This window comes from Adiantum capillus-veneris, chromosome 11, assembly GCF_014529385.1.
Source record: "Adiantum capillus-veneris isolate H3 chromosome 11, ASM1452938v2, whole genome shotgun sequence".
In the NCBI taxonomy this organism is placed as follows: domain Eukaryota; kingdom Viridiplantae; phylum Streptophyta; class Polypodiopsida; order Polypodiales; family Pteridaceae; genus Adiantum; species Adiantum capillus-veneris.
Window position 1 is genome coordinate 84755244 of NC_140941.1, and position 13757 is coordinate 84769000.

The 13757-nt window shown below is 42.0% G+C and overlaps 1 protein-coding gene across 1 annotated transcript; it reads left to right on the forward strand.

Annotated features, from left to right (window-relative positions):
* The first annotated feature begins 8809 nt into the window (after positions 1-8809).
* LOC147447570 (uncharacterized) lies at positions 8810-10359 on the forward strand. Its single transcript, XM_086524360.1, has one exon. The coding sequence runs from the start codon at positions 8991-8993 to the stop codon at positions 9966-9968; it is 978 nt and encodes a 325-aa protein (XP_086380486.1). The 5' UTR covers positions 8810-8990; the 3' UTR covers positions 9969-10359.
* Positions 10360-13757: the final 3398 nt, after the last annotated feature.

Here is a 13757-nt window from a genome sequence, read left to right on the forward strand (position 1 = left end):
CCAGCAAGAGAAACTGAGTTACCAAGATTTTTTCCAGCACTATATCCTCAACATCAAGAACCAATTGATCGACTCACATATTTCAAAATAACTGATGAGCTTCAGGATTGGTATGAGCGATCAACTGTAGAATGGAAGACTTGGCAGACATTGTTCAATGATGTTCTTCAAATCAATGACATCCAGGCAATAAAGGAAGAGCTACAGAGGATTCAGTTGTGTATGGGCCAGTGAAAGATTCAGGTCAGAGGATTGACTAGGATTACTAATCAGTTACTGCAGCTTACAATCGAATCTTCCAAACTACCTGAGAAAGACATTGCAGCGAAGCTGGGTCTAGCACCGCAGTACAGGGAGATGGCTAAGATTCTGTTCAAAGCACGCGTCAAAACAAATCAGCCTCTTCCACAAGGATGGATCCATACTGCTTCGCATTGTCATAACTAGCCAGAACCAGAGTGACCAAGGGCAGGCGTACACTCTATGATCCTGACACCAAAACCTATCATTCTCTCACACCTTATGAGGTAGAGATGACCACAGACCGGCGGGATCAGCTTGAGCAGGAGGCCATTTACCGACTGATTCAGAAGGAGAACGTTGATGCTGGAACTTCTCAGGCACCAACACGGTCAAAGAGCAAGGGCAAAAGGAAGACGGTCCAATGGAAGGATACTGGGTAGTTCTATCTCACAATTTAGGGGCGACTTTTCTTCTCAGAAGGCAGGGAAGAGATGACAGCTCCACCTTGGCCTTTTTCAGCTGTCTCTCGCAATCTATGAGCTTTCTAGAGCTCTGCATCCTTCACCATCTTCTCAATGTCAGACTCTGACAATCCACCAGAAGATGGATTGTCAACATTAGAACCAAACGATGGATTTTTCAGTTCCACATCAGAACCAGACAATGGATTTTTCAAAAATTTTGGAATCTTGCCAAAATTCAAGAAAGAAGGGGAGGATGTAGACGGCTGGCGCGTCACCATGTGGGAACGTGTTCTTAGAAGATGGGCAGTGAATCACTTAGTAATTACTAAAGTTATTACTACGGTAAACCCAAAGCATATAAATAGGGCCCATTACTTTGATATCGGGTTGGCAATTGTTATCACTTGTATTAGCGCTTTGAGCTATAATTGCACTTGAGCATTAGTGGTAGTATTATCGGCTACACTTTCTCTCTCTCTCTCTCTCTCTCTCTCTGTAATCATATTCATTGTAATCTCAATCATGATATATATATATTCCAGTGATACTGACTTCTCAACAGTCTTCTGAATCTGAGTCTGAACTTTATTCCAGTCTTTAAGTCTGATTCTCATTTCAGTATTTATATTTCAGTTTAGTCACTGATTTCTGTCTAGTCTGCTATCTGACTCTTCCTGCTCTAAGTAGCTGAAATCCTTCAACACTGGAATTAGCTGTCTCAAGAGATCAGCTCCAATTCCATTGGCCACCAAGCTAAACATCCAAGCCTATGAGATGGGAGATGTCCTACCCATTGATGGTGCTTTCAAGGGGCACGAAGCTTCAACCACTCCCTTAATCAAGAAATTGAGGCTCCATGTCCAAAGCTATGTAGACAAAGAGGACTTCTTTATCTCTCCTCTCAAGCATGAGGATGTAATACTAGGGGCACCATGGTTTGATCGCATGGTTGCCAATGTTAAATTCCTTGAAAGGAGAATCTACTTTAGGTTCAGGGAAAAAGATATGTACATAGATGCTAAGGAGTTGGGTAACACCATACCCATTGTACATACGCAAGCTTTCAATAAGTCAATAAAGAGCTCTATTTTCATGTACATGATTTTTGTTAAAGATTCTCAAAATGAACCTAATGCTTTAGCAAAACAAAATATAAACAATCCCAAGGAATTAGAGTTATCCAATTTTCTCAAGGGATTTCAAGATGTTTTTATTGACGACATCCCTTGTGAACTACCTCCTAAACGAGGCAATGATGACCATGTGATTGAACTTCTTCTAGCAAGTTCACCGCCTAATAAACCTCCTTACAGAGTTTCTCAAGCTCAACAAGAGGAGATTATGCGAGGCAAGTGCATGAGTTAGTTGAGAAAGGCATGGTTAGGCCTAGCTCATCCCCATTTTGCTCACCTGTGTTATTAGTGCAAAAGAAAGACAACAAATATTATATGTGTGTCGACTATTGAGCACTAAGTAATATCACTATCAAAAATAGGTTTCCCATTCCACGGGTAGAAGACCTATTTGATTAGCTACAAGGGTCGACCTACTTTAGTAGAACTGACCTAAAAAGTGGCTACCATCAAATAAGGATGGTTGATCAAGACATTGTAAAGACCGCATCTCACACTATGTTTGGTCTTTACAAATTCATTGTCATGTCTTTTGGTTTGACCAATGCACCAGCCACATTCAACCGCTTGATGGAGAAGCTATTCAGGCCTCACCGAACCTTTACTTGAGTGTTCCGATTTTGATGATACTATCGTCTACTCTATTTCACTAGATGAACACAAGCAACATCTCTAGGTAATATTTCAAGTCTTATGAGAGAATAAAATTTATATTAACCGAAAGAAAAGTGAGTTTTTCTTACAAGATATTCAATATTTAGGTCATATTATCTCTCAAGATGGCATCCAAATGGATCCATCAAAGCTAGAGGGGGTAATAAAAGGATGGCCTAATCCAAGGAATCTTCATGAACTAAGAAGCTTTATAGGTATGTGTGCATACTATAAAAGTTTCATAGAAATGTTCTTACAAATTGCACGACCATTACATGACCTAACAAAAAAAAAACGTTAGGTATACACGGTTTGCCAAGGAGAACAATGCTTTCGAAAAGCTTAAAGAAAAGCTTATCTCTCAAAGTGTGCTTACACTATCGGATCTCTCAAATCCATTTGAGGTCCAATGTGACGCTTTTGTTGATTGCCTTGTAGCCGTTTTTCTCCAAGAAGGGCATGCCATAGCCTATGAAAGTCAAAGGCTCGACCCTGTTGAGCAAGCTCTAGGTATATATGAAAAGGAACTCCTTGCAGTTCTACATGCCTTAGACTCATGGAAGCACTATTTACTGGGGACCCCTTTCATTCTACGGACAAATCACCAAAGCTTTAAGTACTGCATGATGCAGACCAAGCTCTCCAACAAACAAATGATGTGGGAAAATTTCCTTTCGCAATTTCATTTTCATCTTGCTCACATTGCTGGCAAGCATAATCAAGTAGTCGATGCACTCTCAAGACGACCGAGAGTGAATGCGGTTTCCATAGCAACTCACACTGATCTATCTTCTCTGATAGATGAGTACGATATTGATTCCAATTTTAGAGACGTGATTTCAGACCTTGCACTAGGGAAGAAAGAGGAACCATTTATCTTACGAGATGGTTATCTTCTCTATGGCAATAGACTATGCGTTACTAACTCACTACGTGAGAAAGTAATGTATGAATCTCATTCTCCTCCTTATGCGGGGCATAGAGGGATTCAGTCTACCCTAAAAGGGATTGAAACATATTTCTATTGGCCTGCTATGAAAGCAAACATACAAGAGTATGTTTCTAAATGTGTGGTATGCCAAAAGACGAAGTTTGATAGAGGAAAGCAACGTGGATTGCTTCAACCTTTGCCAATCCCTAATTCACCATGGGAGAGCATATCCATGGATTTTATCTTTGGATTGCCTAAGTCTATCCATGGGAATACGGGAATATGGACGATAGTAGATAGGTTTAGTAAACACGCTAATTTATACTTGTCAAAAAGACTATCAGATCCCATCAAATGGCAACCAGTACCATGGCTTGCCGATGTCCATAGTGTCGGATAGAGATCCTAGAATGACTAGTAATTTTTGGAAGGGTCTCTTTGAGAATTTAGGGACAAGGCTAAACTTCTTTTTGGCCTATCACCCCCAGATGGATGGCCAAAGTGAAATAGATAACCTAACAATTGTTGATCTACTAAAAGCCTATGTAATAGAAGTAGATCAAAGGTCCCAATGGGAGAAGTACTTACCCTGAGTGGAGTATGCCTACAATAATACTGTACATACCTCCATGAGAAAAACACGTTTTAAGGTAATTGAGGGAAGATCAAAAAGTCCCCTGCTACTTAAGGTACACGAGAAGATCTTCGCTGCAGATGAGTATAGCCGAGACCTACAAGAATCTTTCCAAAAGATTAAGGATGCTATCTCTATCTCACAACAAAGGCAAAAGGCTGTTGCTAATAAGCACAGAAGAGCCTTTAAAGAAAATGATTGGGTCTTGCTTAAATTTCCCAAGGCTCGATTAAGGCACACCACGGGCAAGAATCCTACGGGACACCAAAAGTACTATGCTAAGTTAGCAAAAAGGTACTATGGTCCCTTCCGAATTCTTCGACCAATGAATGAGATGGCCTATCAACTCAAGTTTCCTAGCCATTATCTCATACACGATGCTTTCCATGTGAGACAATTAAAGCCTTACAAAGGAGAGCCAGCTCAAGAACCAACTATTGAAGACCCACCAGAGATCGAGAACCCATAAGAGGTGCTACAATCCGAGTCCATTCTCCAACATGAAGACAAGGTATTAAGAGGCGGTAAGTCTATTTGACATTATCTTATTAAGTTTAAGAATTATCCTTTTGAAGATGCTAGATGGATGCAAGGCATACAATTAAAGGATAACCTAAACCTTGTCAATGCTTACAATGCTTCCCTAGAGTAAGCAAATGTACAAATGTTTAAAATGAACAAAGTTTTTATCTTATAAGACTCTCTTTTTGTTATTTGTGCACAAATGTTAATTAGTATGCATGCTTAGGATCAAGTTTTCCGAGACGACGTCCCCCAAACACAAAGTAGAGCTTGTCACTCTACTATGGAAGATTGATAGGACTAATGCGCAGACATGCTTGCGGTAGCAAAATAGGTTTCAAGATTAGAAGGTTCAAGGACAAATTTGCAGGGGAGGAACCTGTAGCATTGATTGGAGATCCTATTGTGGAGAAGCCTACAAGTTCTAAGGCTCATTTTTCTACTGTGTCATTTGGTGAAGTGCAAACTGCATTAAATCTGGTTAAGAGATATGTGGAGCAACAATCTATGGACCTTGCATTCTTGAGTAGAGAGAATGATGGTTTTCATACTGAACTAAAATAGATTAAAGAAGGAGCTCTAAAGGATAAAAAGGCACAGACTGACATAGAAGTTTTGGACAAGAAGGTTCATGAGCTGACTCGGACTCAGGAATTCATGCAGCAAGAATTGGATTCTTATAAACAGGTGGTGGCATCCAGGAAAAAAACTTCAGTCAAGATTTCTCAATGGAAGGATGGATGGTTTCAGGTTCTACAGTTAACTGAAATGTCTACTGTAAATGCTACCTTGGAAAGTAGCAATAGGGTGTTGTTGAGAAGGGTTGCAGCTTGCGGGAAGGTTGAAGAAAGATCAGACAAATGTCAGATGAAGAGTTGGATGTGGATGGTTGGTATGTCAGCTTAGGGGATATAGACAAAATGAAAAATGAAGTCATGGAATATATGAAAGGGGTGTGGGAACAAATCAAGATCAAACTGTATGATGTTGTGAGTAAACCTTATCAAGTTTTTATAGAGGAGGACACAAAAGAGGAGATTCTGATATTGCAAAGATAGTATGATGAGTTAAAGGAGCAGTATGGCAGTTGCAGAAGCAGGTACAAATGGGTGTGCAAATGGATACTGCAACAGTGGATGAGGTTCAGAATGTAGTTCAGGTTGAATTTCTAGATGCAGATACAATTGGAATTATACAAATTGATAATACAGGTGATTAGCAGCAACTTGAAGATCCATTATTGAAAATTGTTGAAGCAATGTCAAAAAATTCAATTGCTGAGGTTACATTGGTTGAAACTGGAAATGATGTGGATGTACATGTGGATGCACAATTAGGAGGAACAACTCTTATTGAAGATACAGGTGTTCAGGAGCAGAAACTTAAAGCAAGACTTCATTTTGGTTTTCAAGTTTTTGTCAAGGGTTTTGTGGGTTCTCACAATGTTTTGCAAACATTGCCCACTGGGTGTGCCAAGTATTACTGCCCTATATATTAGTCTCAGTAATGACTGTTTATTTACTTTTTGTTTGTAATTAAGGTTGGAACCTTGAACCTTAAGGGTGTATTTACACCAATGTTTGGTGTTTAAGTGGATATAAGTTGTTGGGTTATTTTGGGACGAGCAAATCAGTTCTTGAGGCAGTCTTGACGGTTGGGCAGTTAGACACTTCTTTCTGTAGTCATACTGCTTTTGTCTGCTTGTAATCGTGTGTTCATGATGATCGCTAGACACTTGTTTTTGTAGTCATACTTCTTTTGTTCTGTTTGTAATCGGGTGTTGATGATGATCATTGAGCAATACAATACCTTCTTTTCTTAATTCATGGTGTTCTTCAATATTCTTATGTGCAGTATTGTAGTGTAGCATGGAGTGTCACTGTAGTACCCGTACTGAACTACTGTTAGGGTGGTGAATCCCTAATAGATATTATATTTTATGACAAGGATCCTCTCAAAAGGTTGCAAAGACTCAAGACCAAAACTGCCATATAAATGTGAAATTGCCACCAAAGCATGTGTACTAGGAAATATCCTTTAAGTTCGTATAAACATCATAAAGTAATCACTCCCAATGTGAATATGATATGCACATAAATAAGCACCAAACAAATTGCAAGTGCAATGTATTATAACCTATTAAAAAAAGCTTCAATGCCAAACAATGGCCTCAATCACTCATGAGAGGCATCAAACCATATGGCATCCAATGTCAAGTTCACATTAAGAGTACCATAGATTGCATATACTACAATGACCTGCATCAACCAATGTGTATATGCTTAATGTGTGTGTCCATAAGTGCATAAAAATATGCTCAATATCTAGAGCAATAACAAAGCATCCAAAGTGCATAAGCGAATGCATACACATGATCACGCACAATGCTCAAGTCACTGAAACATCCACTTGAAGCATGTGCAAAGCATATACTCATTAAGTATGGATAGCAACTGTAAGATTGAACATGTAATTCTTACGTAACTTTGATTTGTATCACCAAAAAATCCATATAAAAATCTACACTTGCATCCACAAATGCAAGATTAAATACATCCCAATGAAAATTTTCAAGTGGCATACATTCCCAAACACTCACAATATGCATTGCTCCATAGTGTAAGTATCAATTTGATATAACTCTTATGTGCTAACTTTTCTATGGATTGCTAGAACAAAATTTGTGTGCAATTTTGATATCATCAACGTCTCTAGAACATGCCAAAATTGCAAACTTTACTCCTAGATCATGTCCATCCAATGTGTATGAGAGAGATATGCCAACACCTACATTTAGGGACCCACACCACCTAAAAATTATGTGTGCAAGATTTCAAAAATTATATTGCACCAGCATGTTTAAAATGTACCAAAACCTTGGGATAGACCTCTGAATCACATAAATCAAGTCTCTCTCTCTCTCTCTCTCACACACACACACACACACACACACACACAGATATGCAAAAAAATACGTTCAACTGCCTCTCCATAGTGACCTTTTATCCCAACAACCACCTCAATTACTTCTGATATTGAGAGTGGCATCTGGCCAAAGATGTGTGCACAAATGGCTTCTCCTCATAGCAAGGCCTTACAAATGTGCACCATACATAAAGGCGAGATGTATATTAAGGTGCAAGCATTGAGTATATACTAACAAGATACTCTTGGTTTTTTTGCAAGCCAGTACGTTAATCCATAGCAATCCTAAGAGCGATAGTAGAAATGGTCATGGACGCAAGCTTTTCTAGGGTCATATTGCAATCCCACTGAGCGTAAATTAGATATGAGGAGATATAAGTAGGTGAGAGCATTATGCTGCTATTTAACAAAGTGTTTCACATGTTACGTATTTTAGAACAACAAGCGAACATTTCAAGTGTAGGTGGAAAAAAACAAACTAAGACTTTCTTCACCACATGCATGCGACTATATATCCACGCAGTAGCCAATGACATTCCTCTTCAAATGGTAGTTATGCACATATACTACGCTCAGTAGGAAGGATGATCTCAACAAAAGGAGAAACCCCAGGTAAGCTTCAATTTCAACACAAAGTTACCAAGGTACTTGTAACTCAAAGAGGGAAAACAGGCTCCGCGAAGGAAGAGAGAGAGAGAGAGAGAGAGAGAGAGAGAGAGAGAGAGGCGATCGAAGGCCGTTGGCAATACTAGTGCCTATAATAGATTCTATGTTTGCTCAATGCTTTACGAGAAGATGTTGTAGATGTCGAGCTTCCCCACAGAGAGCAATAAATTATATAGCTAAATCCTCACATATGAATACCCTAGCTTAAATTGAAGGCTCTATAGACCTTAGAAGCTTTTGCCGTTAATTACACTAAAACTTGTGCAAATTTCTCAGTTTTCTTAAAGGCAAAGTCAAAATCTAACCGGGATTTCACAATTTCAACCGGTTAAAATACACTAGGACCCCAGGTTTTTTTCTAACAGTGTTGAAGTTGTAGGCATGCAAAAAGCATAGGTGCAAAAACATTTGATGGGTTTTGCGTTAGTGACAAGCTCCAGCTGGCTTTTAATTATTTTGTAATGTCCACCTCTTGTGTGACAGCCCAAACGAGCGTTGTCAAGTGCCGGAGTGTGGACACAGACTTTTCAAACTTCAAAGTTCACGATGTGCAGGCGTTGACATTAGCATTTTACGACTTGACTTGAGGCGACGTTTCATGGCTTCCTCCGAATCTCGGAGAGCCACAGGCCGTCTCCAGAGCAACTCTACTAGGCTAGACTTGCCCGCCCCCAAAAAGCACGCACGCGCAACACACACAGGTCTTGCTACACATACCCCTCCAGAGCAAGCAACTTGCCCCCCCCACACACACACAGCCCTTGCTACACATACCCTTCTTCATCAGCAGCCAGCAGGCTTGATCCCATGTTCCGGCCATGGCTGACTGCTTTGGCGTTACATGGGGCTTCCTTATGCTGTGCATTCCTGTTGGCCTGCTCGTGTTTTTTGCATATGAGGCCCATGTCTTCATCCCCAGCATTACCCGCGCTTACAACTATGTGCCTGCTCGCATGACGGTGCATCAGATCGACCTTTCCTCCCGCCACTGCTGCTACCTTGTTTGCTTTTGCGACGAAGTCGACGATGCCAAGGCAGAGACCTGCTCTGCGATGAAAAGCCGCACCGAAGCGCTCTCCCCAGCACTATGCCCGACCTCCAATGGTAGCTCTCTGTGTCCACCCACAGGATCTGCTGCTGTTTGCAACGATGGCCCCTTTTGTTGTACCTCTTGTAACAACACTTGCTCCTCGCAATCTCCAAGTGTGTGTAAATGCCCCTGCTCCAAGTGTGGCACTTGCTCTTGTTGCAAACATGTAGAAGGCCGTCTCTGCCGGCTCTTCTGCGATCCTTGCTACAATGTTACCATGGCGGTGGTGTTCACCGATCGCCATGGCATGCCGCAAACGGCCACCATTTTATACAGTGCCGGCTCCCGTCACAGAGATGCACAGGACTACTACTCTGAGCATATGCCAAACTCTGCATTCCTCGGATTTTACAAGCCCTCCGATCCCACCGTTGTGCACATCTCGCGGGGATATCGGGTTCGCAAGTGGGCTACCTTCATAATGCTGTCAGCATTACCATTCTTCTTGATTGCAATTGGGATAACAGGGCTCGTCACGGCTGGTGTTCTCGTCTGGATGGGAAGGGATGTGTCAGCAAAGGTTGTGTTTTGGGTGAATTGGGTGTTCTGGGTGGGCATCATTTGGCCCTTTCTCATTCTGCTGCTAATTCTGGAGTTGGCGTATCCGACGCCGCGGGCAAAGACGGCGCTGAGGATTCTCATTCCATTGATGGCATGCATTGGCTGGGCTCCAGCTCTTCTTGTCTGGTTCTGTAGCCGCCGATAGCCCCTGCATCTAAACTACATTGTACATGTTTTTTGTTGACACATGAGAAGTAACCAATTCATGTAAAGCAAGCAAAGAGTGGCCAGCATATAAGTCATTCAAGGCTGTAATTGATAGCCGATATGGGTACATACATTTTCTCTTTGGCATTGTATATTTCTGCCTCATTTTGACAAAGCCCTTCTTTTGGCTACCTAAAAGGAGGCTATTCTATTTGTTTGGCTAAATTTTGGTGAAAAGCTTTAGCTTTTTTGTTCGGTCGTTGTAACAAGGCTCTTGTTTCATGCCATGGCTCAGAACGAGCATGGCTTCCTATGTAACTTTTTGGTTTCGTATTATAAATAGTAAAGTGGCGCCGCCTCCGGCGGCGGCATGGCCCCTCGTTCCCTCACTTGCCCCCACCCCACTCCCCTCCCCGCCTTCCAAGATCCCACCCCACATCAAAGCATGTGAGAGAGGAACCATGCAAGATGGTTGGCAAGGCAACAGTACAATGGCTTAGGTCGTGTAGGTGTCATAGACATGCGGTGGTATAGGGAACAGAGGTATGGTGTCTGATCACGGTGGAAAGCTAGGGGGTGGTGATCTCTCTCTCTCTCTCTCTCTCTCTCTCTCTCTCTCTCTCTCACACACACACACACACACACACACACACACACACACACACACACACACACATCCATCATAGCCATCCAAGCCTCTATGTACTAGTCGGATCAGTTTCATCCCATGGATTGACAATTTATTCGTGGTTCTCACTACGTTTGCAATAAGATAGGAGTGAGGTTAGACACCCGTCCCACAGAGCTTCATAAGAAGGCAAAGTGTGTGCTATTGAAAGTGCATGCGCACACACACTTATGTTTCAAGTGGTAGAGTTACAAGATGAGAGAGAGCATGAGCTCTTGGGTGTACACGTCTGGTGTGAGGCTTTTTGGGGTAGGCAACAACAGAAGAAACCTCTTAACTCTCCTCAAGGCTCCCATGCTACCCAATTGGGGCTCGAGCAATCACAAATATAAGAAAAAACAACAACAAATTAAACCCAAACAAGAAAAGGGGCACCAGCTAGTTATGGGATGCGAGCTAGGATGCAATGGAGTTTTCATCATAACCAAAAGAGGCACAACAAAATACACAATCAATCTTACAAAAACATGTGCATCAAATGGAGCAAGAAAGATGTAGAGAAAAGAGAGAGAGAGAGAGAGAGAGAGAGAGAGAGAGAGAGAGAGAGAGAGAGAGAAATGGAGCTTGTGCAATACCTGGTATGCAACTTGTATTGTTTGTTATGACACTATCATGAAGCTTGTATAGTGACTAAACCAATGCTTAGTGAATGCTAAACATTTCCATCACACACACATAGTCTTAGGATTATGGGAGACCTCTTATCACCATACCCTCTTACAATGGACAAGAATTAGACAATAAAAACACACTAAAACACTTTCACAACAAGCTCATGTGACACAACTTTAAAGATGAAAATCACCTTGAATTCACAAAATTGCATTGCATAAGTGGATGGAGGAAGATTTGAAATCTAAATCATGGCCTCGAAGCCCCAAACTTCGATTTTATTGATGGTGGAAGAGCATGTACATTAGTGATCTTGAGATATGATACTCAGTCTCTCTCACTTGCAAGGTGTAGCATCAAAAAATATAGTGCACAAATATGTGAAACTCATTATGGTAACCACACTTAGTCTCTCCTCATGCATACAGTGTTGGGGTGCTATGTGAGTGATGATTTACAAAGAGGAGAGGAACCTATTTATAGGTTGAAGACCCCTCATTAAGGTTATTGATGATCTTACTTTACAAGCTATCAAACCAAGATTAAGATTTTATGAATATCAAAATATGACAAGTCTCACTTGTTATCTTGAATCGTGGATGTGGGCTCAAGAGAAGGGCATTATTGATGGTAGATGAAGATGAAATTAGAGAGTTAAAGAGAGAGAGAGAGAGAGAGAGAGAGAGAGAGAGAGAGAGAGAGAGAGAGGCTTCAAAGATTGGTAGTTTAAGATGGAGAGAATTTCATCTTGGATTGGGAAGTAAATGATGTCAATTATGTACTTGAACCTTTTCCTGAATACTTGTTTGAGCCATTTTAGTGGATTCAAATTTTGGTTGCCATGGACGTTGGAGAGGGGGAAAGGGGAACACACCCAGAACACAACACAATGCCTCACTATATCCTAAGGTATAAACAACACCCCAATCCATTAGAGTTCACCTTCAAAACTCGATACTATCCGCAAGCAAACCACCGCTTGCACATGACCATACACACACACACGCTTTGCAACACATCAAACATACCCAATCATTCCGCTCTGCTCAACCCGCAACCTCCCACACATACACAACCTCTCTCTATCTCTCTTTGCACAACAAACCTCGGGGAGGGGCACATGCTGACACACGCCCGAAAACACAAACACGCAAGCAGAGAAGAGAAAGGGGAATCGATGCACGAAGACAACAATGATGGCTTTACTAGCATCAACACAACTCTTTACAACAAACTCCAAGCCAACACAACCCTAGGCAACCTAATCTCGCTCTAATGGCCGCCTTAGCAAAAAACTCCTTCAATCGCCCCCCCAAAAAAAACTTTACAGCTAGAAAAAACTCCTCTTATAGGAGGTGAGCATCCAAAAAAGCAAAAAAATGCCTTCTCTTACTTGTGCAGCTCTTTATGAGTCCTTTTTTTAGCATTGCTTACACTTGGCCTTACCATTTTTAACAACCTTTGCATGCCTCGCCACCTCGGAAAGCTTCCATTCTCTCTCTCACTCATGCCCACATGACTCCTCCCCTTGTCCTTTGTCCACTTTGAATTGCTTTCTTGGCTGCCCACTTTGTCTGTCTTGGCTAGGAACTGCTTTCCACCTCCCTCATGACCCATCCCCATTGCACTAGCGAGGTCACTATGTGGGGGGGGGGGGGGGAGGGGGGGTTTACCCTTAGCTTCAAAAACGTTCGAGGGCACTGGCCCATGGGATAGAGACCTTATGGGATGCTACATCATCAATGCGTGTAACCGGACCACACAAAGGCATCATCACTGGCCGGCCATTGGCTGCCACCAACGTCCACCAAAAGCCACCGACTGCACGACAGTGCTGCCCCGCGCAGTGCCCACGACAGCATCACTATAGCCAACCACGATGAGAGTTCCCTCTTCACTTCATCCCAAGGGCACTCACAGCTCACCTCTTATAGCCCAAACTCCCATGCCCTACGCCCATATGTGGGCTCTTCCACTTGCCACTTGTCAGCTTGGGAGAAATTGCCCCGCAAAACCCTTTTTGGAACTAAAAAAAAAACCTCCATTTTTGTCCCAAATGCCAACTGTGTGCTGTGTGCTTCGATTAACCGATGGCCTCGAACGATGCACACCAAAAAAAGCAAAAATCATCAGATCCTCCAAAGTCGTCCCCAATTGCCAACTTCAATATGCTATAGCTTTGCATCCCTATCTCTAATAGATGCATAGTAACTTCTGGCTAGCTCCATACACTGCACACTACCCCTGCAAACCTCTTGCAGACACATTTTTCCAAGTAGTCAAACTAGCACAAACCTGGCCCCCCCGCAAAACTTCAAACCATCGTAGCTTGGCGTCCACGACTCAGATCAACGATCTGAACAGACCAACATCTTCAAGCTCAAATATCTTGGGGTTTGTAGCTCCATTTGATGAGACATTTGGACCAGTTCATTCAAAAACTCAAACTCTACATTTCCAGGTAAAAAGATTGTACCTTGAACCTCT